The sequence below is a fragment of the Mus caroli genome, unplaced genomic scaffold, assembly GCF_978045245.1.
Source record: "Mus caroli unplaced genomic scaffold, Mus_caroli_1 scaffold_8, whole genome shotgun sequence".
In the NCBI taxonomy this organism is placed as follows: domain Eukaryota; kingdom Metazoa; phylum Chordata; class Mammalia; order Rodentia; family Muridae; genus Mus; species Mus caroli.
Window position 1 is genome coordinate 82,576,825 of NW_028227263.1, and position 27,442 is coordinate 82,604,266.

At 46.5% G+C, this 27,442-nt stretch overlaps 1 protein-coding gene across 2 annotated transcripts in view; it reads left to right on the forward strand.

The window, feature by feature from the left end:
- Positions 1-27,125, forward strand: part of Fan1 (FANCD2 and FANCI associated nuclease 1) — a 31,624-nt gene extending 4,499 nt beyond the window's left edge. For both annotated transcript variants that reach the window (XM_085841676.1, XM_021168413.3), the window contains 11 exons: positions 439-640; positions 2,902-3,135; positions 4,926-5,057; positions 6,262-6,370; positions 7,531-7,650; positions 15,294-15,458; positions 16,116-16,266; positions 19,925-20,028; positions 20,546-20,740; positions 21,081-21,209; positions 23,351-27,125. In XM_085841676.1, coding sequence (XP_085697802.1) covers positions 439-640; positions 2,902-3,135; positions 4,926-5,057; positions 6,262-6,370; positions 7,531-7,650; positions 15,294-15,458; positions 16,116-16,266; positions 19,925-20,028; positions 20,546-20,740; positions 21,081-21,209; positions 23,351-23,488 — 1,679 coding nt within the window. In that variant the 3' untranslated portion in view covers positions 23,489-27,125. The remainder of the gene's footprint in view (positions 1-438; positions 641-2,901; positions 3,136-4,925; positions 5,058-6,261; positions 6,371-7,530; positions 7,651-15,293; positions 15,459-16,115; positions 16,267-19,924; positions 20,029-20,545; positions 20,741-21,080; positions 21,210-23,350) is intronic.
- Positions 27,126-27,442: the final 317 nt, after the last annotated feature.

Here is a 27,442-nt window from a genome sequence, read left to right on the forward strand (position 1 = left end):
TGTGAACTAGTTCGGAGAGGCCCCTCACATGGCTACAGATGAGGAAGATGGAAGGTGTAGCCCAGTAAACTTTGTTCATAGTTTGTTGTCTGTAGTAGGGTTGGTTGGTTGGTTTTTATGGAGACATGGTTTCTTTGTGTAGCCCTCACTGTCCTCGAACTGACTCTAAATGAGACTGGTCTCCAGCCCAGATCCACCTGCCTCTTCCTCCTGAGTGCTGGGATTAAAGGCCTTGTACCACCACCACTGTGCTGTTGACTGTAGTCTTTAATGGAAGGAGTTTGATTGTTTTGGAAAACTTATTACAATTTCTAGAGGAAAATTTCGTTTCATTTGCATCTAGCTAATTCTCTTTCTACCCCAAGTAAGTAATGCTAGATGATAGGGAATTCTAGGAAACTACTTTGAACTTTCTTTTGGTTGTCTTAACTGTTGCAGAATCTGAGTTGCAAGAACTCTCCGATGTACTTGAACTCCTTTCTGCTCCTGAGCTGAAAGCCCTGGCCAAAACCTTCCACTTGGTGAGTCCCGGTGGGCAGAAGCAGCAGCTGGTAGACGCCTTTCACAAACTGGCCAAACAGCGCTCAGTCTGCACGTGGGGCAAGACTCAGCCTGGAATCAGAGCAGTGATTTTAAAAAGGTCTGTGTTCATCGTATCAGTGCAAACATTCGCTGTATCCGTAAACACGCTAACGGGATAGTCTAGACTCTGTAACTTTTCAGACTGTGCCTGATTGTGGCAGTTGGATTGGGATCGACAGTGGAAAGCCTTCACTGCCCTGTCCTCAGTGCTTTATTGGTGCTTTCTCCAAATTCTCGTGTAAGGCTATGCTAATTTCTAGAAGTAAGAAAGTCAGTATGCTGTTGGGGTCCATGAGTTGCCCCATAAACCACACAAACACTGACCTCAGCCAGGCAGGGATCATTTATTGAGCAGACACCCTAATACTGATCAGATTAGGGACATAGCTCAGAATTATCTGAAGCTACGATGACGAACATTTTTCTCTGTCAGCTTATAAAAGAAAAAAAATGTAAAAACCCCACAAATCCCGCAGTGAGCTCATACGCAGATGCAGGAAGTGCTGCCTAGTGGTCAGCTCTGAGTCAAGCCATTTCAGACCTAACAGTTCATATTGACTTTTAATTTGATGGGTCCTACATAAAGCTTTGTGGAATTTCTAAAGATTAACAAATCTCGGAGGGCTGGAGCGATGGCTCAGCGGTTAAGAGCACTATCTGCTTGCTCTTCCTGAGGTCCTTAGTTCAATTCCCAGCAACCCCAAGGTGGCTCACAACCATCTGTAATGGGATCTGATGCTCTCTTCTGGTGTGTCTGAAGACAGCGACAGTGTACTCATATAAATGAAATGAATATTTTAAAAAAAGAATTGTTTGAAGATTAACAAATCTCAAAACACAACAGGATATGTGATCAGCATGACCTTGCTCTGAATTAAGTTCTTTTTCTGTATCAGTGACTGGCAAGCATGTTACAGCAACAATGTGAAATAGCTGGCAGACATGGAACAAAATGGCTACAGCTATGCTGGCTGGGGAGGAGGCGGGTAGGCTACAATATGGGCAGTAAAGAAAGAGCCTTCGGTATAAATAATCATGATGTATTATCTAAGATGTGCCATAGAAGAGGATGTCTCAATAGCTGTAATGCCTGTTCTTACAGACTTTAGGGCAAACTGTCAGCCATACCTTTAATATAGTAAACTTTTTATTGGAATGTTATGAGCCAGACTTAATATGCATTATTTTTTAAAAAGTTTTACCTAGAACTCTGGCGGTTTCTTTAATCTTTAAAAAGCACTTGAGCTGTTACTTAGGAACATAGGCCATAAAAACCTGAGGAGTTCTTTTACCATAAAATCTATAAAATCCAAGTATATCTACATTAACATGGGGCCCATTATTCCAAAGCAGTGGAGGATAAAATGAGATACTTGTATATTTCATATATTATAAATGACTCCCTTTGAATAAATCATGTATGTAAGAAGTTGACTTCAGATGTATAAAGTCTTAGGGTGGGATGTATAAAGTCTTAGGGTGGGTTACAGCCCAGTGGTCAGCACTTGCCTAGTGTGTGCAAGACCCCAGCCAGGTCAATGCCTAGTACCAGGATACAAAACGTGGATTGACCTAGAGAAGTATTAAATCCTTATCAGTTAAAGAGCTTGTCTCCAAGAACCTGACTTGATTCCTAGTACCCGCATGGTCGAAGGAGAGAACCAGCTTTGACAGGTGTTCTCTGACCTCTACACATATGTGGCATGGGTGTGTCCGCACAAGTATGTGCACATACACACAAATAGAGAAATACATGTACTTTTGTTTTTAAAGAAGGCCTATTGTAGAGGTTGCTGGGGAGCTTGGGGTCTTCGAATTCTCTGAGTAGAGTTTGGTATTACAGTAATGGACGCCATGAGAAGGTAAGTGAATGCCCCAAAGGAAGGGGTCTGTGTTGTTTGTGGTGCCGAGGGCCAGTCCCAGGGGTTCCTAGTCTTTAGATGACCATTCAAGTCAATAAATGAGAATTGCTAATATCAGAGGCAATATGTTCACTTATGAGTTTTCCCTGGTGTTTTGAGTGTTCATGTCCATGGTAAACTCTACATAACATGTGGCTGGGGGGAGAAAGCATCATTACTGAGTAAAACTACGCATGAAACCACTGGAGGTAAAGAATTCTTTATTCTCCATGTCCCTAAGTACGTCTCTGAGCTCTAAGGCTAAGTGACATTCCATTGTCACAAGCAGGGGGTGCTAAATGCTGTATGTTTCCAACAATGACTGACATTTCTCTTCATTTTAACTGAGGATAATTTGTAAGATCTCATATCCAAATGCTTAAAAGCTAGAGAGGTAACTGTGTTGTACATATTTTAGAGCTAAAGACTTGGCTGGCCGGTCCCTTCGAGTCTGTAAAGGCCCTAGGGCTGTGTTTGCCCGAATCTTGCTTCTGTTCTCATTGACTGATTCCATGGAAGACGAAGAAGCTGCTTGTGGGGGTCAAGGTCAGCTGTCTACTGTGCTGTTGGTCAATCTGGGCCGAATGGAGTTTCCTCAGTACACTATCTGCCGGAAGACCCAGATCTTCAGGGACAGAGAGGATCTCATCAGGTGGGGCCATGCTAAGTCTCTGTAATACCTGTGCTCATTTTAACATTTAAGAAGCGGCCTTACTATTGTCTCCTGCCTGCCAGTGTGGAAATGTGGAGTGCATGCCACAGTCATCTTTACGTCTGTGGGTTTATCATCCTTTTTCTTCCTCGCATGCACGTCTGCACCACCTGGAGAATGCTCACCTGCACTTAGCCGATGGCCGCCAGTCAGTGAGTTCTGAGTTAAAGCCACAAAAGATTTTCATTAGGTGATGTTCCTGAGTAGCTGTGGCAGGAAACACTTCTGTAACACAGATGTTTGACAGCCCTGCCTTGTGCATTGGTTGCTGGGACAAATAAGGCAGAGGAGTGTAGTTTTTCCAGTCACAGCACTCAGCCCTGGCTGGTGAGAGCTTGTGTGTACACAGTGAGTTAGAACATATGAGTCTACACAGCACTTCATGGGGTTTATGAATGTTGGCTTGATTAGCAAAAAGAGCTTTGATTGAAAAAAATGGTGGAGGTCATAAACTAAGAGAGAAATATCTGTTTGTTTGTTTGTTTGTTTTGAGATAGGAATTTTCTTGTCTAGGACTCTAGGCTGGCTCAGCAATCACAACCCTTTTGCCCTCTGCTCCTAACACTCCTGACCTTTGTGTATGTGGGTGTGCACCACTATGTTGGTGTATTTTCTTAAAAAAAAAAAAAAAAAAAGAAAAGGCACTTTTTATAAGAAAAATGAAATTCCTGACATCACTTTGGTTATTGATGTAAGATTTGTAACTCATTTAATCAATACTGATCCAGACCTTTGCATGCAGTGCTGGGATTGACCCAGGGTTTTGTGTGTGGCAGGCACATGCTCTGTCTATCACTGGACTACAGCCCCTACCCATGTTTTTCTGTTTTCTTATTGACCTTGGAGTCTAGTAGACTATCCTAAATAATTGGGTCTGTGGGTTTGCGAGCAAATGTGACTTCTGGATGCAAGGTGCTTTCTTGTTAATATTAGTGTTTGTATGACTGGTATTGCATGCTGTTCTTCTCCAAAATACAATGAATATGCTCTCAGTGTTTCAGATCCTGTTAGTCACGTGTCTTTGGTTTTCATATCTAACGAAGTAATGAAACATCATATTTCTCCACTAAATAGTTAATGAAATTTCATCATTGCTTTCTCCCCGAAGCGTTCCCGATTTGGAAATACCCTGCTGTTCTGTGGGCTTGGGCAGTATCTCTATGGCACCTCTAATTACATTGCTGACTGTGTCAAACTGCCATCTCGCTAAAATGCTGAATTCAGTTCCTCATTCGCTTGGTGGCTCTCAGCTTGTTGAATAGATGAATGCCAGGACCCAGGAACTCTGATTCAATCACTATGGAATTTATGTAATGGGGCAAACTTTGTAAGCTTACAGTGTAGATGCTTCTGTCTTTTTTGTAGAGCAGACTGAATCAGTTCACGACCATTGAGCAGAGGGGAGAACTATATCATGTTATTGCTAGGATGCAGCTTACATATACTCACTTATTGCATTTTGTTTTTTTTTAATTTTTGAGGCAGGATCTTATTGGGTAGCTTTAGCTGGCCTGGAAATCACGTTGTAGAACTAGAACCCAGGGATCCACCTGCTTCTTTCTGCTTCTGCTTCCCAGTGCTGGGATTGGAGGCGAGCACCGCTGTGCCCCCCACGTCCCCCGAGTTTTCACAAACATGCTTTTCTCCTCTTGGGTAAGCCCGGTGGCCAGGAGGTTGCACTTGTCCTGTATGTGCTGCTCCACTGAAGACCTGCATGGCATTCTCTTTAGATACGCAGCAGCCGCACACATGCTGAGTGACATCTCGGCTGCCATGGCCAGTGGGAACTGGGAGGATGCTAAGGAGCTTTCTCAGAGTGCAAAAAGGGACTGGGACCAACTGAAAAGCCACCCTTCCCTGAGGTGAGTGTTTGGGTGGGTTGTTGTTGTTGTTGTTTGTTGTTTGTTTGCTTTCCTGTGATGATGGTGGGACCCATAGCTTGAGCTCAGAGCTCAGAGGAAGTTGGAGGGGTAGAAGAAGGTAATGGGGGTGGAGGGAGGCTATGAGAAAGGAAGATATATTGTATAACATATATGAAGTAGTCAATAAATCAACAACATTAAAGGCAAACCCAGAAACCAAGGCGAAGGGTTGAGGAAGGCACAGTGTCAGCTTCTGGCCATCCTTGTACACGTGTGTCTGCGCACACCTAAACACAAACGTACACAGCCTCCCTCCACTGGCTAGTTGTATGTCAGCTTGACACAAGCTGTGGTCATCTGAGAAGAGGGAATCTCAATTGAGAAAATGCCTCCATGAGATCAGGCTCTTGGCAAGCTTGTAGGACATTTTCTTAATTAGTGATGATGGGGGAGGGCCCAGCCCATTGTGGGTGGGGCCATTCCTGGACTGGTAGTTCTAGGACCTTTTAAGAAAGCAGGCTGAGCAAGCCAGTAAGTAGCACCCTTCCCTGGTCCCTGCATCAGCTCCTGCCTCCAGGTTCCTGCCCTGCTTGGGTTCCTGTCTTGACTTCCTTCAGTGATGAACAATGATGTGGAAGTGTAAACCAAACAAAAGCTTTCCTCCCTAAATTGCTTTGGTCATGGTGTTTCATCACAGCAATAATAACCCCAACTGAGACACTGCTCCAAAACAGAAGTGGAAACTGTCTAACGTTCACCTTGGATACAGAGTTGGCATGTATTAGAGCATCATGCAGTTTCTGTGTGTTTATATGTCAGTTACAAAATGAACTTAGTTTCAAGTAGTCGTGGCAACATATACAGAAGGGTCAATAGCAGAGTGTATTTTTAAATAATGTTTGAAGAAGGTAAGACTCACCGTTTGCTGCAGGCTTTAGGAAATGTAAAAACTTATCCAGGTTTGTGGGTGAGGTTTAAATGCTGGCCTCCATTTTAAATCTTGTTATGTCTTCTCTTCTCACCTCTCCGAGCATCCTGAGACAGGGGCTTGGCTGTGATGGTCTAATTTTATAGTGCAGAAAATGGAACACACAACTCAAAGTATTGAAATGTATCATCTTAAAGATAGAAATCCCACATTTTGTCACTTTTTACAGTTCATATGAGCCCAGTTATTAACCCCTGGCGTGCGTTGTCCTTTCAGGTACCACGAGGCCTTGCCGCCCTTCCTGCGCTGCTTTACCGTCGGGTGGATCTACACAAGGATTTCCTCTCGGGCTGTTGAAGTCCTAGAGAGGCTTCACATGTACGAGGTTAGAGCACCCTCCTCCACCCTTCACTGAGAGGACTGTGACACACGGGAGCGAAAGCCACTCGGCTCTCAGCACAAATAGTCTGATGCAAGGCTTGAGGAGTCTGCATACTGGGAAGGCTCGCTGGCCGTGCACAGAGCCTGGGAGGAGCCCATTCAGCTTGGGTCTCTCGGAGCTTGGTGGGAGACTCAGTTACCCTAGATCTTGTGGGTAAAAAGCTCGTACCCCCTTGTCATCTGTAGTGTATTGTCTAGAGATATAGCCGCAAATAACAATTTGGTAACATCCTTCGATTAAGACATTCCAGAGTTCCCTTTTACTGTGTCTGGTATTTCTGTATTAGTATATGCTTTTTACAAAGGAAAAATGGCAAGCTGGGTCTTTGACTTAGCTCCCCTGAATCCCAGGATGATCCATGGGCAAGATGCCACATCTGTCATTCTGAAGCTCTTAAAGCTCCCCCATTTCACAAGGAATGTATTAGAGTTGACAAGATTAAAAGGTAAAGGAAAGTTGGAAATTAAATTAATTCAAGGTGTTTCCCTGATCTTAAGAGAGATCCCCTTTGACATTGTTAGGTGGCTTTGTTGGGTACACAGCTGGGGCAGGGTGAAGGAGGTCAGGGGAACCTGGTTTGCTGTTTTTACATACTCTGGGAAGACAGGAGCAGTCTCTGGGCAAGTTTTGCTTTATCAGTTGTGCTGAAGTTTCTGACTCACAGCCAGATCCCAGACTGAAGGACTTCTCTCCCTTCCTCTGTCCCTTTCCATCTGTCCTTCCTGACAGACAGCATGCCTCAAATCTCAGAGGGTCTAGAGCCTGCTGGCTTCCCAGAGTGTCAGGGTATGCCAGCACCAGCCAGTGCTTAGCTCCCTGTACATAGCCAGGACCCTGGGTGGCTGGGCTGCCAGAGGTAACATGGAGAAGACCAGCACCTACCCACAGACTCTGAGGGCTCAGCATCACTAGGCACAGACCTGGGGTCAAGTACAGGTGCTCAGGCAGCTATGGTCATACAGGAGAACATCTCAAACTCCTGCCTGTCAGGGCTGGTCCTTGGCCTTCACTGCAGATGGACCTCGCAACCCTGTTGGTGTCTGACAATGATTAGAACCCATGTTCCCAGCATCCAACAACCTTTCTTTTCATTGTTGCCATAGGAAGCTGTCAAGGAACTTGAAAACCTCTTGTCTCAGAAAATCTATTGTCCTGACAGCAGAGGCCGCTGGTGGGATCGCCTGGCTCTTAACCTGCACCAGCACCTGAAGCGGCTGGAAGAGGTACTGGCAGCATACCCTGCTGCTTTATTTGGTTCTTAATGGCAAGCTCTAAGTGCTTCAGCACAGGGGATGGAACTCAAAGCATAGTTAAACAAACACTTGGCCACTGAGCTGCCATAGCCTACGAAAGCACCTTCCTTTAATTATTATTTGTTTGTTGGTGGGGTACAGTTTCACTGTGTAACTCTGTCTGTCTGTCTGTCTGTCAGAACAGAGTTTCACTGTGTAGCTCTGGCTGTCCTAGAACTCACTATGTATAGCAGGCTGGCTTCAAGCACCCAGAGATCCACCTGCTTCTGCTTCTCCGTTGCTGATGTAAAAGGCGTGCACCGTACCGGCCATTTATTTTACTTTAATTAAAATGTAATTGCACCGCTTCCCCCTTTCCTTCTCCTTTCCCATTAATTTCTGTGTTAGTGCTATCACCACAAAAGTAATTTATGGTCCTGAGAAAAAATAGTAAAATGTATGGTTTTTTATTAATAGTGATGTATTTCTCTATAGTACATGGAAGAGTTACTCCAGATAAAAACAAAAGCCTTTAAATATTTAGTTTTTAATAAAAACTTTAGAAGCCACTAATATAACAAATGTGATAGTCAAATCAAAACTTAATAAATGAAATTTCTAAATATAATTAGAAGATATTTTTCCTTTGGCTAACATTCTTTGATTTCTTCCAATCCCATCCCCTACCCCAAGATAGCAGGGGTGATTCTAACACCAGCATTAAATGAAGGCAGGAGATGTCTGTCTGCTCTGAGTGGAAGAGGAAAGGGGTTGATAGTGAGCTCCAGGAAATGCAATCAAGGAGAGAGAGGAGCGGTGTGTCTCAGCTGTCTGCAGGTTCATAGGGGTACTCTTCTGTCTCTGTCTCTCTCTCTGTCTCTCTCTCTCTCTCTGTGTCTCTGTCTGTCTCAGCCACGGTCTGGGCTGGAGATGGTGGCTTAATAGACTTGTTGCTCAGTGCTTCTTGTTACAAAGGCTGATGGGAGTCAGTCTCTCCCTTTTCTCACTGCAGGTGCTTGGAGAGTATCCTCTGTGCTTCTGCAGGGCATTTTGCCCCATCTCTGAACAGGCCACCTTCTCTGGCAGGCCCCAGGGAACTTGGGGACTTGAAATAGACAGATCCTGTCACTCCTGTGGCTGGGCAGGGTGGGGCCTTTAAGGCCACTGCCTCTGAGCCAGGCTGGTAACAGTGACTCTTTGTGTGGCGGCCTGTGGGTTCCCTCCCCGACTGTCTCCATTCCAGCCCTGTGTTTGAACTGAATGGAAGGGACCGTGTCTCAGGGAGGATTTGTTTTTCCAGTGGTACATTTAGTGAATCTGGGGGAAAGAGGGCTGGAAAAAATTGCCCGTGGAATGTGGAAGTATGCTGTAGGATTTTTTCACAGCTTTCTACTAAACCAGCACCTTGTTGCCTCAGGTGCCCATGAAAAGCCAACGGAAACTGATTTCTGTCCTGGAGGTGGGCATGGTGCCTCTTCCTCCTGCTGCATGCTAAGGCTTGCATAGCAAGGCGGGGCTATGTAAGCTTGCTGACCCAGAACCCAGCCTGGGAAGGCGAGCAAGTGTGTCTGTGCTACCTCTCGGCTCTCACTGTATTCATGGCTGAGGATGTTACTCATCCCTCCTTGTTCACAGTTCTGCAGACCTTTGCCGTAGTCATAGGGCCAGACAGGCCGCTGAGCTCATTGTTCATGGATACTAGGAAAGTTCTAGTTCCTTTTAACCTTTTCCCAGTACATTAGTGCCATCCACACAGCTCCTGTTACCCTGTGCCCACAACCTCTGTCTTCTGTGTTTTCTGTCTGTCTGCAGGGCACACGTGCAGGCACACACCCCTCCCCTCGCCAGGTCCCCTCTCCAGGACCAGCATTCGAGGCAGGGTCCTGCTCGCCCATCTTGGTTCCTTTACACCCATCATTAGTTCCCCAGGCTTGAGCTTCCGTTCGTTCCTCGGGCTTTGGTTTTGTTTTGTTTTTAAGTTTTTCTTTAAAGTTTTAAAGTATATCTAGTATGTGTATGCATGTGCGTGTGCACATGTGCAGGTCAGAGGTGAACTTGTGGGGAGTCATTTCTCTCCTCCCACCATATGGGTCCCAGGACTAAATTTGAGTTTTCAGGCTTGGCTGCAGTGGGCTTACCTACTGCGCCATCCTGCCAGTCTCTCATTTTTCTGTTAGGATAAAATGTGTGCAAAGTTTGCCCTTTACGCCACTTTAGATATGATTCTGTGGTGTGTGTTATACTTACATTGTTGTACCTGTTTTGTTATTAGTGCAAACGAAAAGACTGAGGTCTTTGCCCATTTCTACCCTCCCCCTCGGGTTCCACAGGCTTCCTGCCTGCCTCGCTGTTTTGGGAGTAGAGTTATACTTAGCCTTTCTGCCTCTTTAACTCTGTGTGTGTGTGTGTGTGTGTGTGTGTGTGTGTATCTGTGTGTTTTTTCTGTATATGGGCATATCTGTATGTCTGTTTTTATGTGTGTAGTTATCTGTGTGTTTATTTGTGTGTGTATCTTTGTGTATTTCTGTGTGTGTTTCTGTATTTGTGTGTGTATCTGTATGTGTATTTGTGTGAATATCTGTGTGTATTTGTGTATCTGTGTGTGGACATTTGTGTGTGTTTGTGTGTGTGTGTATATCTGTGTGTGTGTATATCTGTGTGTTTTTCTGTATATGGGTGTATCTGTATGCCTTTTTTGTGTGTACGTGTCTGTGTGTTTGTGTGTATATGTGTGTGCATAACTGTGTATGAATATCTGTGTGTATTTCTCTGTGTATTTGTGTATCTGTGTGAGTATCTGTGTGTAACTGTGTATCTGTCTGTGTATCTGTATGTGGGCATTTATGTGTGTGTATCTGTGAGTATCTGTGCATGAATATCTGCGTGTGTATCTGTGTGTGTGTGTCCTGCGCATGACCATGCTGATGCAGGTGCCACAGTGTGCATGTGGAGATCAGGAGGACAACCTCAGGTGGTGGGCCTCAGCTTTCACCGTGTTGGAGGCAGGTCTGATTTACTGCAGCATGGCCCAGGCCAGCTGGTCCTTCAGGAGCTTCTCCTGTTTCCCCTCCTCTTGCTGCAGGAATACTAGGATTACAAAAGAATGGTCGCTGCTGTGCCCTGGTTCTCATGCATTCCGAGGATTCCTCACTCTTGGGCCCCAAGTGCTTTACCTACAGAGCTGTCTCCCCGGGCTCCTGCCAATGGAAGCTGACAATGTCTGGCTCTTTTTAACCTTTTTCCAACAATCCTGCTGGCCACCCTCATGGCCCTGTTTCCTGGTTCATTTGCCTTGGTGTTTGCATCAGCGTTCCATCCTTACTCCAGCATGTTGTGACTTCATTTGTTGTCAACGATGAATGATGAATGAATGATAGATGTGGTGTGGCACGTGCAGACCAAAGTTTATTTGTCCAGTCACCTGTAAATGGATTCTCAGGTTCCCTCCACCCTTTGGCTGTTGGGAATATTGCTGCTGTGGATATGGGTATGGAGTAATTCTTGAGTGCCTATTTTCAATTCTTTAGGGATGTACCTAGGAACGTCGTATCTCCTGTGGCAACTTTATGTTTGGCTCTTTAAAAGCTGCCAGACTGAGGGCTATAGAGCTGTCTCATTAGTTAAGAGTACTGGCCGTTTGCTCTTTCTGAGGTCCTGAGTTCAATTCCCAGCAACCACATGGTGGCTCACAACCATCTGTAACGGAATCTGATGCCCTCTTCTGGTGTACAGACATACACGCAGACAGAGCACTCATATGCATAAATAAATCTTAAAGAAAGGAAAGCTGCCAGTGTTGTTTGCAGTGTTCCCTCCATTTTTATATTCCCGCCAGTAGGCCACGCGGGCGCTGGATTTCCACATCCTGGCCAGCACGAGACAGTTTTTACTTTCTGAGCATCTTCATCTGAGTAGAGAAAGATAAGGAACGGTGTCCTGCTGTAGCCTTTGTATTTCTGCTGAACATGGAAGAACCTTAGAAAATAGGACATTAGGTTCCTCTCTGTGCATAAAGAATCCTGCTGAGCTCTGTTCCTGCCTGCATCTAGAATCACCGTGTAACTTGCTCTGAAGACCCCCAGCCTCTCTGTCAATGAGGTCAGGTGTGTGTGGCTTTCCCAGCTTCCCAGCTGATGTCCTGAGAACTTTGGAGCCAAGGCTTCCAGGAAGTCCTCTCTAGCCTGTGGCTTGGCCGTCTCTCGGGTCATGGTCTCAGTGAGGGGGTGGTTAGGATCAGAACCTGGGCACCGACAGCACTGACAAGCTAGACTCTGTCCTTGTAGGCCGACTGTAGAGATGAGGAACAGTAAAGAGCGTTTTCCACGCTGTGTACTTGCTATAGCCATATTGAGAAAGGAACAAATGCAGAGGTCCCATGACCCCACCCCACCCACATCCTTCTTCAGGGTCAACAGAGGGCAGAGAGCCAAGGCTCTGCTGTGAAGGGCACTCACTGGCTGGAGCTGGCTGTAAGTCCTGCCTCCAGGGAAGAGAGCCAAGGCCAGGCAGCCAGCTCCATCCAGCGAATGCCCTTCAGAGCTCTCTGTTCTCCCGATTCCATGATCCAGCAGCACCGTCATGGCACCAGTCAACACAAAGAGCTCACTTAAAATCATGGAGGGGACCATCGAGACCTCAGAAAAGGGACATCAAGAAACAGTTGAACATACTGAGCCAAATGAAATGGACTTAATGAACAAGGCAGTGAGGGAACGTGGAGAGCAGAACAGAAATAGAACGAACTTCGCCAACTGTTCTTAAAGAAGAGGTCAGAGCTGATCGTCCAAATCCCAGACCTTTACGGAACATCTTCTGTCAACTCTCCGCAGGGATGTGCACGGTCTGGAGAAGAGGATGGCGGGGTGTTGCAGGATCTGCAGGCGAGAAGAGACAGAAGCTGAGGGTACAGTGCAGGGTTTTATCTGCATGAGAATCCTTAACTCTGCAAACAAAATTCTCTCCAGAGAATTTCATCTCAGTGAGAGTAACCATCTGACTTCAGACATCATTCACATCAGGTGGAGACTCAGAAAGGATCCCACAAAACACCCAAGTCAAATGCAGTCCCAGCCTGCAGAGAGAGGCAGCCAGAAGAACCAGGGGTTTTCATCACCTGGCTTACTGCCCATTCTCTCTGGATAGGAGAAGGTTGTCAGAGGTGATACTCGGCCAAATCTCTTGCAGTGCAACCGCCTCCTGGTTTGCTGATGGAGGAGAAGATGATGATGTAGGAGTTGGGGGAGGGCCTGACCGATTGTGCTGCAGGGGATAAAGATGATGGTGAAGGGGAGGAGAGAGGAAGAGAAACAAGAAAATGCTGAACACTGATGGGGTCTAACCCTTAAGGTTTTTCCTTCTTCATTTTCTCCAGCCAGGAGGGGTAAAAGTTGTTCCCTATTCTGCTCAATTGCTCTGCTTTGAGGTCTCTTAATACCATAGCTCTCAACCTAGGTAGGAAAACCTAACTTTAGCAAAATACAGTGGGAACAGAATCTCCACTTTCCTAGTCTAAATTCATCTGGAGCCTTTCTTGCCTCAGCACAAACCTACATGCGGAACCCACAGCACTGCTGTGCCTGTGGGGAAAACCCTGCTCCCTTGCCTTGCCTGCCAGAGGCTAGCAGGTGCTTGACCCCTTTGTAGCACCACCCCTAGGTTTTCCTCCTTCTGTATATAGGGCTCAGAGACTACATTGTGTCTCTGTGTGAATATGAATGGTTACTATTTACCAACATGATCTGTCTATTTTCTCATGTTTAATAAAAAGGGAAAAAATGTAAGTGTATGGAAGGTCAGCTTGGGTAGGGTTGGGGTGTTGGGTGTGTTAGGAGTTGGGTTTTTTTTTTTTTTTTTGGTGTTTTTTTTTTTGTTTGTTTTTTGGTTTTTGGTTTTTTTTTCGAGACAAGGTTCCTCTGTGTAGCCCTGGCTGTCCTGGAAATCACTCTGTAGACCAGGCTGGCCTCCAACTCAGAAATTTGCCTGCCTCTGCCTCCCAAGTGCTGGGATTAAAGGCGTGCGCCACCACACCTGGCCCCTAGGAGTTTTTTTGACAACATAGTTTCTCTTGCATCTTGTATAATTGTGGTGTTTAATAGACAATACACTTTAAGATGACACTAGAAATTCTTTTTTAGACTTATTTTGTATGTGTGGGTGTTTTGCCTGCATGCATGGATGCACACCACGTGAGTGCCTGGTGCCCTTGGAGGTCTGAAGAGGGCATTGGATCTCCTGGACGTGGAGTTAAGGACAGCTGTAAGCCATCATGTGGGTGCTGGGAACTCAGTCTTGCCAGGTCCTCTGCAAGAACAAGTGCTCTTAACTTCTGTCCAACCCGCTAAGGTGACACTTGTAAAATTCTCTCCTAATGATGGCTGGAGCCCTGCCACTCAATGTGAGAGATCAGCAGAGCCTAAATAATTTTATTTGAAGTTAACTCTCTTTATTGTGATTCTTAAAGTTATTGTGCATATGGGTGCTTTGTCTGCATTTATGTCTGTGTATTGCATGCATGCGGGACCTAAGGAGGCCAGAAGAGGGCATCGGATTTCCTGAAATTAGAATCAGGGATAGTTGTGTAGATGCTGGCAACTGAGACTGGGACCTCTGGTAATGCAGCTGGGGTCCTTCTTCAGCCACCTCTCCAGCCCCACCGCTCACTGCAATTTTGCTATTTTATATATATTTTTTCCAACTTTGGGGACAAAGGTGACACTCAGTTTTCTACGTTAAAAGTATACAGATTGCTTTGTTAAGATAAAACGGAGGGCTGGAGAGATGGTTCAGTGGTTAAGAGCACCGACTGCTCCTCCGAAGGTCCTGAGTTCAAATCCCAGCAACCACATGGTGGCTCACAACCATCCGTAATGAGATCTGATGCCCTCTTCTGGTGCATCTGAAGACAGCTACAGTGTGCTTAGATATAATAATAAATAAATCTTAAAAAAAAAAAAAAAGATAAAACTGAATGTGTACATAAAGGAAAACAGGCCAAGAGGCCGCAGAGCCACACAGTTCTGGGCACGGTGTCGCCCTGCATGGTGGGCTAGCCTTGTCTCAGCTCCAACCTCTCCTGCAGGGTGGTCTGACCAGTTGTCAGGGCTGTGTACAATCATGTTCCAGGAGACAAGCCCCTTTTCTGGCTGGCCCCAGGGCCTCAGCCTTTTCTTCCAACCTGAGACCTGGAGAAATGCTAGTTTCTTGGGGCCCACTGTTTCAGTAATCTGATTGAGGAAGAGAAGGGCCCAAATGTCTCATTATAGTGGGTGTGGTGGCATACACCTTTAATCCCAGTACGAGGGAGGCATAGGCAGGTGGTTCTTGTGAGTTCAAGGCCAGTCTGATTTACAGATCGAGTTCTGGGATTACACAGAGAACCCTGTCTCAAAACTAAACAAAACAAAATCAAACAAAGTCTTGCCTCCTGCCAGGTGGCTCTCCTCTGGCCACGTGAATGATGGCTGGTCATGGTTAGACGTGGAAAAGAGACCTAAGGAAATAGCCTGCGTTTCTCCAGGCACTGTTTACCCATTTGTGAAAATAGGATAATTAGTCTCGAGGTTTCTCGTCAGAGTAAATTGACAGCTGCTGCTTGGGACTTTGGGGATGTTGACGTGTGACTTGTTAATTGCTAGGCAATTAGGTGCATCAGGGAAGGCCTGGCAGACCCACACGTGAGGACAGGACACCGACTTTCTCTTTATCAGCGAGCCGTGCGCCTGCGAGAGTCTCCGAGCTGCAAGAAGTACAAGCACCTCTTCAGCCGGCTGCCCGAGGTTGCCGTGGGAGACGTCAAGCATGTAGGTGCCCTTCGGGTGCTTTTGTGTCTGTTGTTGGTTAAACCCAGGCCGCGTCCAGTGCTCCTTGCTGTGCCCTTGATTTAAACGTATTTACTTAGATTCCTCTGTGTGCCTCCCCCACCCCTGAATCCTTTTAGTATGTAACTCCATCTTGGACTCAGAATGGCCTGATTCTCATTTGGGATAGCAGTGTCACCGTTGTGTCCATTTCATTTTAACGCCCTCTTCTCTGCTATGCCTGGGCTACCCTGTATGGCCACACCAGAGCTGGGTGACAGAGCTTCTGAGTAAGATCGTGAACATCCACTTCTTTTGCCTGCTTCTCTGGGGGGGGGGGGCGCCTCTTAGATGCTCTGCAGAAGCTGGGACAGTCACATCCTTCAGAGTGTGCCAGTGTGGGTCACATACCATTTCACTCCTGCTCTGCAGGAGTAGCCAGGTCTATCCCCAGGATGCTGCACGCAAGTCTCCAGGGGCTAATCAGATGGGTTTGTTTTTGAGAGAGTCTTACTATGTAGCCTTAACTGGCCTGGAACTTACTATATAGACAGGCTGACCTCAAACTCAAAGAAATCCACCTGCCTCAGACTCCTGAGTGCTAGGACTGAAGGTATGCGCCACCATGCTCGACTTTGATGCTTTTTGCTACCATTCTAGGTGACCATCACGGGCAGGCTGTGCCCACAGCATGGCATGGGCAAGTCTGTGTTTGTCATGGAGAGTGGAGACGCCACCAACCCCACCACAGTCCTGTGTTCTGTGGAGGAGCTGGCCCTGGATTATTACAGGCAGAGTGGCTTTGACCAAGGTAAGCTGAGCAGTGCTTCCTGCATCCCAGCCGGTCAGTCGGGGAAGAGTGTTGCAGGATGGCTCATCAGTAATGGGGTGCTCTCCTCTCTGACCTCAGAAGCAGCCACAGCTGGCCAGAGGTGTGAAAAAGAACTGGGTTGGTTGTCAGGGTGTTTGTCTCTTGGTGTTTGGCCGTTATTGTTGTGCAACTATGTGGGCTGTGTGGATAGTGCTCTGTGATGGGGTGATCGCTGTAAGGAGACTGCCTTTGCTACCAGAGGCTGGCATTGGGGAGAGATGTGAAGGAGGACAGAGAGTTGTCCTGTAAAAGGCTGCCTGGTAATGAAGCTGTCCTTGAGGGCCAGGACCGATGCGTCTGAGGGGCATAGATATCTCAGTGGGCACATGGTAAGGTCATAGGTGTGAGGAGCTTGAGAGGAAATCTGCTAGCTTCCAAGAACACAAGTGTCGGAGCTGGGAGCCTGGTGGTCTGTTGCCGGGTGGAGAGGAGGATGCTGAAGGGCCTGCTGGTTTGCCCATTGAGTGTGAGTGTCCACTGAGAAACTGCTGTACCGAGCTGACCAACGCAGAATCGTGCGATTCCCTACATCCTACTGGCTTCAACAACAGCTGCACAGCCACCACACGGCTTGGACCCTGAGTCCTTTTGCCACGGTGCCCCTCACATCACTCGTCCTCCTGCCATGCTGCCCTTAGGACTCTGGGGTGGTTCATTACATGATACACACTCAGACCCTCGGCACGTCTCCGCATTCCTGACTTGGTTGTTCCTGGAGGAGCTAGCGCTCCTCTTAGAATTCGCTTGCCTGTGTATAGGAGGCTCTTGCAGGGGCCATTGGCCACAGGATGCCTCCTGGGAGTGGGATAGCGAGGCCACAGTGTCGTGGTCAGATGTGCGTGGCCAGAGCTGAATGTTGGTACAGTCACCCAGAGTGACAGCAGCTCGGGCTTCCCTCGTTAGTGTGAAAGCCCTGCTGCATTACAGGGGCGAAGAGGCTTTTGGTTTTAAATAGTGCATTTCTAATGTCAGTTGGCAATTCCTTGACTTTGTACGTTTCCCACTGCCTGTTTCTCTCCCCTGTTTTAGCCTCTCTTCACAGTCTGTCGCAGAGAGTCTACTCACTGCAAGTAGTGCTTTAGAGTGGAAGCTTGAGCACTCGCCCTCTAATTGGAAAAATCAAATGTCCACCCCAGGCACCTTTGTAAAACGTAGTAAGCAGGAAAGCATAAGTCAACCCTGGAGGAAAGAAATAGAGCGGAAGCTCCCTGTCAGGACCAGAGACAAGGCACGCGGGTGGGGGGGGGGGGGGTAGGCTGTCCAGAATGGTCTCCCTGGGTAGCCAGCTGGCCAGGAACTCACTCTGTAGCTCAGGCTGACCTCCAACACACAGAGATCCACCTGCCTCAGTTTCCTGAGTGATGGGATTAAAGGCCACACCTGGCTTACTTTATCTTTTTAAGGACTGCTTTGGGGTGGACAATACTGATCCTAGTGTTGTGAGATGGTGGCGGAGAGTATGTGCTGGCCACACCCACTCAGCTTCTCACATCCTCCTCCTCCCTCTTGCCTCCCCCCCTGGATCTAACCAGCCAGCCCTCAATGTCCACTCATTGTGCTTGCTGAGGAGTTCTCATGGGGACAGCCAAGTCCTGTCCTTGTGCTCAGATGTCTCCCTGTGCCCCTGCTTTAGGGTCACTGGTGTGAAACCATACAGTACCATCAGATGGTGGCTTTAGGTGGAGGTCTCGGTTAGATGGGCTGTGAAGAGAAGATTTTGCAGACCCGGGTTTCTTCCTGTGGAGTGTAAGGATTAATCTGCTCACCATGGCTTTCCTGCTCGTAGGGCAGGTGATGTTCTAGGGAAGGACTGCTGACACGGGTGAAAACAGCGAGATGCAGCGAGCCTGAAAAGCTTAGAGATGCAGGAGCAGGATGGAAATTCCAGGCGCTAGGTGATGTCACAGACATGTCAACTGTTCCAGCTCCTGGCCAGAGGAATTCAGCACAGGAAAATATTTCCAGTTTATCCAGGAGCTTGAAAAACAGCAGGGAATTCTTTTTCCAGAACATAAGATATCTCCACATAAGATGTTTTAAATGTATATTACATTCTAATATATTGGGAAATTGATGTGACTTGCTGCTGGGTTCTATTGTAGAGGGATTTATGTAGAGGAAATTTCAAACCCTCCAGGGGAAGCTATTTCTGAATAGGGCAGGAGGATTATTCCAAAAAATGACTGCAGTCAGAATTCAGAGCATAGCAGCGGTCAGGAATGAGTCTGACCTCCGTGTCAGTGATGGAGCGATATTCACACAGGGATGGAAACCTGGAAGTTAGGTCCAGCTTTCTTCCCGGCAGGCCAGAGTCTGGTACCCTGGTGTGAGTGCTCTTGGTAGCTGGAGGGCTTGTTTCAGCCAGGCTGAGCAAGCCCTGTTCACTGCATCCTTTTGTACCATGGAAACAGGCCACAGGGACGGGAGCCAGAACTAGGAGGGAACAAACAAGGTCCTGCACAACTCTGGAGATCAGGATAGAACACAACCACAGGCTATAGCCACAGCCTCCCGGTTGGCAGGAGGACCAGTGTGCCTGAGCATTTGACTCCCATGTTGCTTTCTCTCCTGTGCTCCCTGGGAGCTTTGCTGCCAGTGTGAGCATGATAGGAAGGCGGAAAGATGACCACATAGCTGTCTTCCTTTGCTGGGCTGTTTGTGGCTGTGCAGAGACACCCAGCTTAGAGAGAGGAGCTTGGTAAGGCAGCACTCGGGGACACAGGTCTGAAGTTTATACCAAGACCTTCTTCTTTCCACACCGTGCTGCTGCCTTGCAGTGGCCCTAGGACCCAGCTGTTCAATGAGGATGTCTCCTGGTGATTGTGTCTTCAGCATGAGAAGGACACTAGAACTAGGTGGTCTTTACAGATGACGGTTTCCGTAGAAGCCTTGCATATCAGTAACACCGTAGTAACCTCATCAGGCCAAATCGGCTTTGTGAATGGTGAGCCCGGTGAATGGAAAGAGTGTTGGGTAAACCTGAGGCTGCGGGGCTCTCTCAAATGCCTGGCCTTTTGTCATTCCCTGTTCGGGAATCATTTCTTGTAGTTTGCCAGAGGCCTGTGCCAGAGCCTGCTTATTGAGAACCACTGCTCTGTGACCTTCCGATGCCCATTTGAAGTTTTCTCCTTAAATAAAGCTTCTGTGTGTGAAGAATATAGTGTGAAGAGCAAGCTGGAAGTAGCCTGTCTTTCTGACATTCTAATATCTCAGTTCTTTCCCTGAAAGAGAAAAATTTACATTAGGTCGGCATGATATTCTCTTTTATTATTATTATTAGATATTTTCTTTATTTACATTTCAAATGTTATCCCCTTTCCTGGTTTCCCCTCTGAAAACCCCTTACCTCCTCCCCTTTCCCCCTGCTCAACAACCCACCAACTCCCGCTTCCTGGCCCTGGCATTCCCCTACACTGGAGCATAGAGCCTTCATAGGACCAAGGGCCTCTCCTCCCATTGATGACCGACTAGGCCATCCTTTGCTGCATATGCAGCTGGAGCCACGAGTCCCTCCATGTGTACTCTTTGGTTGGCATCACGATATTCTTAAACAACCAGATAAGGCAGGTGTTTTTCTCCTTCTGGGACGCTGCTGTAGGGATTCATGGAGAAGGGTCCACCTTCAGCACCCTGTGTGGCCTCCTGCTGTGGGATATCATCTTCATGGATGGAATACCAGACGTCTTCAGAAATGCCTACCAGGTAACTCCTAACACCATCGTGCCAGGGTCTCTCCTATGTATGCCTGTGTCTTACGCCTTCCTCTGCACCAGGGTCTCAAGCCAGCAGCAGCCTGGCATTTGGTCATCTTTGGCTCTACCCTCAGTAGTACTAATTGCATTGGAATAAAACCGTTTGTTTTTTAAACAGGAACTAGTAGATTTTAACCCCAAGCCTAGTTTCCCTTCAATATTACATTTGACTCAGGCACTGAGAACCCTGAGCTGAGCACCTGGCCTCACGCCAGCATCCAACCAAGGGCTCTCACACACAGTCCCACCAGCACCAGATGAAGCTCAACCAATTCCACTCAGGGCAAAAACAATCACTAAAAACCCAGGCTAAGATTCCTTGAGTCTGATAATTTTAACTCATCTCTTCTGAGGGAAAAAAATGTGTCAGCCAATTGGCCAGCTTCCAGATCTCCTGGAACTCCAGCATCCCCTGTTTAAGCGCCCTCCCCAGGATGTTAGGAAAGTTCCCTTTCTCTTCCACACAGGCATCCCCACTGGATTTGCTCACGGACAGCTTCTTCTCAAGCAGGGAGCAGGCCCTGGAAGCCAGGCTGCAGCTGATCCACAGCGCCCCTGCTGAGAGCCTGCGGGCCTGGGTGAGCGAAGCATGGCAGGCCCAGCAAGGCAGAGTGGCCTCTCTGGTCAGCTGGGACCGCTTCACCTCCCTACAGCAAGCTCAGGTACTACTTTCCCGCGATGTGGTCAGTCAGCCCTTCACAGTGCTGGCTGTGCTCTGGCAATTGTATAAGGTCTCGTCACTCCTGAGTGCTGAGTCACACTCCCTCTTCATCAAATGTGCCACAGGATGCCCACACCAGGCAGAGGTTGTTAACTGACCATGGAGAGCTTGCCATGGGCTTCTGCCAGCCACTCTGGAGCCTGGTCTGGCAGCAGAGCTACTTCTGGTGTTCCTGGGGCCTGTGTTTGTTGAATTGTACTGGTGTCCTCTGATGGCCGCTCAAGCCCATCTTGGTGTTTCTGTCCTCAAGGTGGCTAACTCTCCTTTTGTATCACGCTTAGGATCTTGTCTGCTGCCTCGGGGGTCCTGTCCTCAGTGGTGTGTGCAGGCGCCTGGCTGCTGACTTTCGGCACTGCCGAGGGGGCCTCCCAGACTTGGTGGTGTGGAATTCTCAGAGCCACCATTGCAAGGTCAGTAGAGAACACCATTTGTAATTTCAGCAGCAGCTATGTCACAGTTCACGTGCTGGGCATTTTCTCCTGACTGTTAGAAGGATCAAATTCCTTGATAGCCACTAGGCTGAGGGCTTGGGTGCTCAGAAGCTTCTCTGAGGAGCTGGGGTGCAAGCAAGACAGGCAGTCTCATGTCAGCCCATCATGGAGGTGATAGTCGACCAGTACAACATTCTGTTACTAGAACAAGCCACTAGCTGCAAGGCACACCAAGGGTTACACACTTGCCCCTCCTTCCTTCTCTCACCTTTTTCTGACTCAGATTTCATCCTAGTCTGATTTATCTTTTTATTATCATAGTATCTTTTGATGACCAGACGTTTTACATTTTGATTAAATTCAGTGTTCTTTAGTGGCTCATACCTTTGGTGTGAGATATCTGATCTGAAACCACAAAGAGGTTTTCTTGTGTTTTGTTCTAAAAGTCCTGTGTTTACATTTTATATATTTTGTGATCTGTTTAGGTATTTTTCTGTCTGCTCTGGGATGTGGGTTTTTTGTTTTGTTGGGGAGTAGCTGACTGTTCGGTGCCATTGGTGCTGCCTCTGCTGAGAATATTTTTGTTCCTCATGCAGTAGAACTCCAGAGTTACTGAGTGAAGAACTGAATTTATATATTCTTTGGCCTGGGCTTCTGTTTCTCCCTTAGTGTTTAGCTATAAAAGCTACCTAACTTCCTGGCTCCTTTAGAGCTGAAATGTTTGCCCTGTAGGTTTGGGCATAAAATCTCCATGAATGCCAAGTTTCTCACACTGGCTTTTCTGGTATCAGACAAAATCTAATACTGCCTCCTCCTTGTCAAGGTCCACTTACTCTCATTTATGTAAGCTTCCAGGTCAGAGGTGAGCTGCCTCTGGCTGGTGAGCCTGACTCAGCGGTCCCCCGTGGTACCCAGAATAAGATCAGTTATTCTACATCCTGAGTCTTCTTGGAGCACTTGCTGCCCGTCCGTTGCACTACTCCCTCACACAGCCTAGAGATCCGTATCTACCCGACTCCAGGCTCCAGGATAGCAAGTGTGCACCACCATGCCTTGCTTCCTGGATGAAAATCCAGTTGTCATGTTTGCACGGCAAGCACTTTACTGACTGAATCATTTCTCCAAGCCAAGAAGCATATAATTGAGTCTTATGTGTGTTGGGGGGAGGGGTGCTCACATGTATGTATGTGGGTACATATATGTTCAGGTGAGTATGCCTATGGAGGCTTGAGTTTGACACTGGGTTTCTTCCGTGATGCCTTTCCAGTGTATATGTCCAGGCAGGGTCTGTTAGGTGAACCACACGCCCAGCAGTTGAGCTTGTCTAGCTAGTTAGGCAGCTTGCTCTGGGAACCCCATCCTCACTTCCTGCATGTTAGCATTACAGGATGATTGTGACCCCTTGTGGTCCTGCGTTCTTTAAGGAAGCAGGCTGAGCAAGCCATGAGAGCAGTCTAGTAAGCAGCACACCTCCATGGCCTCTGCATCAGTTTCTGTGTCCAGGTTCCCACCTTGGGTTTCTGCTCAGTAGGTAAACACGGTTGCCACCAAGCCTAACAACCTGAGTTAAGTTGCCAGACTGCAAGTTGTTCTCTGGTAACTCCCTAGTGTTTTAAAAACATCAAAAAGGGAACAGTTTGGTCTTATAATAATGAGAAAGTGCACAGGAAGATCTCTGAGATTAGCAGAGCCTTGAGTCCTAAGAAACAATGCCTGTGGGACACAGAGAGAAGTATCCTCAGCAAATGCATATGTGGTCCTCGGTGGGGATAGGACTGGAGGGAATGACGCCTTGGGACTGACTGGCAGGGGCCAGGTCTTTCTTTCTATATTGTAATGTTAAGTTTAGGTTCAGATGCAAACATAACAAATCGGGGGTTAAAGTAGGAAAGAGCAACCCAGTGTGCACCTTCAAACCACCTCAGTTGCTACTCAGTTTACTCAAGCACTGTCTAGTTCCCAACAGGATCATTTCCTAAGGCATGTCTTAGTTGCATATCTATTTGTTGTAAATGTGTACAGTGACTCACCTAGATAGGCAGCAGTTTAAGTGACTATAGCTCACTGGGTCCCTTTCTGTATCAGTAAGATGTTGTTGAGTCTGAAAACTTCTCTTGCAGCTGGTGGAAGTGAAAGGCCCCAGCGATCGCCTTTCATGTAAGCAGATGATCTGGCTGGACGAACTCCAAAAGCTGGGGGCCGATGTAGAAGTGTGCCATGTGGTTGCAGTTGGTGCTAAGAGCAAAGGTCTTGGCTGAAAGATGTCACACTAGAGACATCTGGCCATCTACTGGGACAAGATCTTCAGATGGATAAAAGTTGTCACACTGGGGACATCTGGCCATCCACTGGGACAAGATCTTCAGATGGATAAAAGTTGTCACACTGGGGACATCTGGCCATCCACTGGGACAAGATTGTCAACAGGATAAAGCTGTTTGCATGGTCTCCACTTGGACTTGTCCTGACACCTGAGATTGGAATGACTCATCCTTGTACAATTTCTGTGTGTCACAAAACTTGGCCTCTGCTGGAGAACACTGGATCCCCTGTGGGTGGGTGGGTGGACTGTTGAAAATATAGAAGTCTGTGTGGACGCTGTAGGAGCTGAAGGCATCCATGTTGTTAAGCTTTAAAAAAAAAACTGCCAGAGGGAAAATGAACATGATGAATTTAGTTGACACTTTAGGTTTTTAATACAAAATGTTTCTCTACTAAATGCACTGGCAGTGGTGATCCCTGAATTTGGGGTTGTCTTGTGGTTATCAAAGAAGGGCAGAACCCGTAGGAATTTTGATTTCCAATAGGGGGAAAGTAAAAACAACCAAAACCAGATTCTTTCATTTAAAGGGAAGAAGGATCACAATATGTATCAAGCTTCGAGCTTTTGGATTATGTGTGATTAAAAATGTGTGCCAAGATATTAGAAAACAGCACCTTCCTGAGGTATCCTAATGTTGCCAGAAGTTGGTCTGAAACCTCACTCAGCTCTCACAGTTGACTGCGAGATGGTTTACCTCATCAAAGAAAACTGAATTAGCCCATTCCTGAAAGTGAAGTTGGCTCTCTGCTGGACGCGCCTCCCCCTGCTCACCTCGCTGAACCCAGCCCCAGCACGGACAGTGAGACCTGTGCTCTGCTGCCCATTTGCCAAGGAGCTGCTTACTAGATCGACTCATGTGTTCATGAACTGACTGGCTTCTGTATGCCAGGTATAGGAGTTTAAAAGCCAGAAAGGTAATATATGATTTTTGTCTCCTGTGGTCACAAAGAAGCTTTGGGGTAGGAGGAATCTATGAAAATAACCAAGTACAATACAATACAATACAATACAATACATGGTAACAGTTACTAGAGGAAGGAAAAGGGGTGGGGGACTTTATTTAGAGAATAAAAATGTTTCTGCTAGTCAAAGCACATTATGTCGCTGGGAATGGTGGCTCACACCTGTAATCCAGCACTTAAGAGGCTGAGACAGGAGGATTACCTTGAGTTTAAGGTCAGACCAGGCTACAAAGTGAGACTGTCTCAGAAGAGAGAGAGAGAGAGAGAGAGAGAGAGAGAGAGAGAGAGAGAGAGAGAGAGAAGAAAAGAAAAGAAAGGGGGGAGGGAGAGAAGAAGAAGGAAGGAAGGAAGCAGCAGCTCATTGTGAGTGCTCTTCTCACTCTGTGCTGTGGATCAAGCAGACTGAGAAACACAGAGGTGTGACGTCTTAGGGAAGCATGGGTGCTGGTTCCCAAGCCAGACCCTAATAAAGCCTAAGACCCACACAGTAGGAAAGAACAGACTCTGTATGTACCTCACCCATGTGCCATGGTATACACAGGCTCATATACACACAATAAATAAAAATGTGTTTAAGACGTTAACAACGCTCAGTGGGCTTTGTTTGAATTTGTGCGATAGCTGGAGGTGGGCATTGGCACCTATTGGCAGGTCTGATGGAAATAACCAGGATATTAAGCCAGGCACTCTGACCCCAAAAACTGATCTTGGTGGGGGTGGGGGCGAAACAAATTATTTCAAGTGTAGAATGATCCAGGGTATTTCAGTTGAAGTGTCAGAAATACTCTTTTCAAGAGCAAATGTAGATTCAAAACAAAACTGATACTGACTGGTTTTTCTGATCCCTTACATTCAAAACAAAACAAAACAAAAAACAAATTGCAGCCATCTCAGATTTTCATCTTTCCTCCATGTAGAAAGGAGGAAACTTTCTATGCATGAAAACTAACCTGGGACTTACTGAAATAGATGTGGCCCAAGAAGGAGGCCATCACAGACAGATGAGGAAGTCAGAAGCCACCTGAGTCCAGTGGACTGCGGAAAGAACTCCAAGAGGGCTCAGGCAGTGTGACAAAACCAGCTGTCTGTCCCCGCTGGCAGCTGTTTTTTTGTTTGATTTTGACGGGACAGATTTGGAGCAGGGCTTTATGTAGCCCATGCTGGCCTTGAACTCTTCTACCTTCACCTACCAAGTGCTGGGGTCTCAGGATGTTGCTACCCCACCATCTAGCTTATGAAGCACTCTCAGCCGTTTGAGTTTCCTGTTTTGAGAGCCCAATGTTTAGATCTGTGTCTCATTGTTTACTTGGGTTATCTGTTTTCATGACACCTAGTTCCGAGTTCTTTATATATTTGGTCCATAGTTCCCTATTGGATGTGAAGCTGGTCAGGCATCTTCTCCCTTTCTCTAGGCTGTCACTTTGAATGACAGTGTCCTTTGTCATGCAGCAGCCTCTCAGTTTCAAGTCCCATTATATATATTATTTGTTTGTTTGCTTGATTATTTATTTTGGTAAGCTGATGAATTTTTATTGGGGTTACTAACAGAAATGTGGGTGACAGAACAAAGATGACTCACAAAAGCAGCTGTACCACCCCAAAAGCCCACCTCCAACACAGGTGGCAACTCCTGAGAGCTCTCCACAGTCTCCTCCGCCAGCTGCCGCTTACCCCATCTTAAAATACTACAGAATGGAGTTTGAGAATCTTTTAAGTTTTCACTTTCCCAGACATGGGACATTTTGTCAATTTCCTAAGTACCATGAACCTCGTCCATGCCCCCAGAAATGGCTTAATTCTCAGATACTACTATACCACACACCATACTGCTGATCCAAGTACCCCTGATGACCTGTCTCCTGCCTCAGCCAAAGTAGAAGCTTGTCTCTCATCATCTTCCTTCATTAATGGTCTAGAGATGGATGGAAATTGACCTAGCTGCTTTGCCTATTTAAAGAGCAGAGCTCAATAGAAGTTATTACTGACTATTAAGGCACCTATCTATTCATCTTATGTTGATACATTCAAGGTTTTCTCTGGCTTATTATGCATCCATGTTAAGTGCACTCATGATGAAATTTTAGTATTCTTTTTTAGTATTTTTTGAGATTATCTCCATTATAAGTTTCTAGAATGTCTCTTATCATAATATTCCCAAATAATTAATAACATCAAAACAAATAATTCTGTAGCTCCTACTGAGTTCCAGCCATGGTTCTAACTACTTCACACATATTGTAGTGTGGGAACTATTTGGAGGTATACTACTTTGCGCGTGTCTGAGGGTTGCTCCCAGGGCTTCATGCATCCCTGCCTGACAAGGTTCTCTTCCTACCCACACATCACAGTATGAGAAGCTCGAGAGAGGTTAAAGAATGTTCCCAGAGTGATCACAACAGTAGCAAATCCAGAATTCTAAGCTAGGCATTGTGGCTTTCGATGCAATGATATGCAGATGATGTACAGTAATAAAACTTCAGTGTGAAGAGAAAAATTTAAAAGTGAGAAAAAAATGGAATATTTCTAGTATATTTTATTTAACATTATGGGATATTATTTTGATTTAAAAATAAGGCAGTATTATCATTTATAACAACATGGATAAACCTGAAGGACATTGTGTTAAATTATATATATGAAATGAAATATATGAGGTCCTATTTATTAATTGTTGATCTTAGTGACTGTGCTAACAGTATTCTGTTCAGAAAGTCTTTTCCTATGCCAAGGAGTTCAAGGCTATTCCCAAATTTTTCCATGCTATATGCAGAAGAATGCAGATAGGTCCATACTTATCACCCTGAACAAAACTCAACTCCAAGTGGATCAAAGACTTCAACATAAAGGCAGATATGCTGAATCTGATTGAAGAAAAATTATTCAGTTTCTTCTATTTCTATTATGGGAATAATTTCAGGAATATTGGT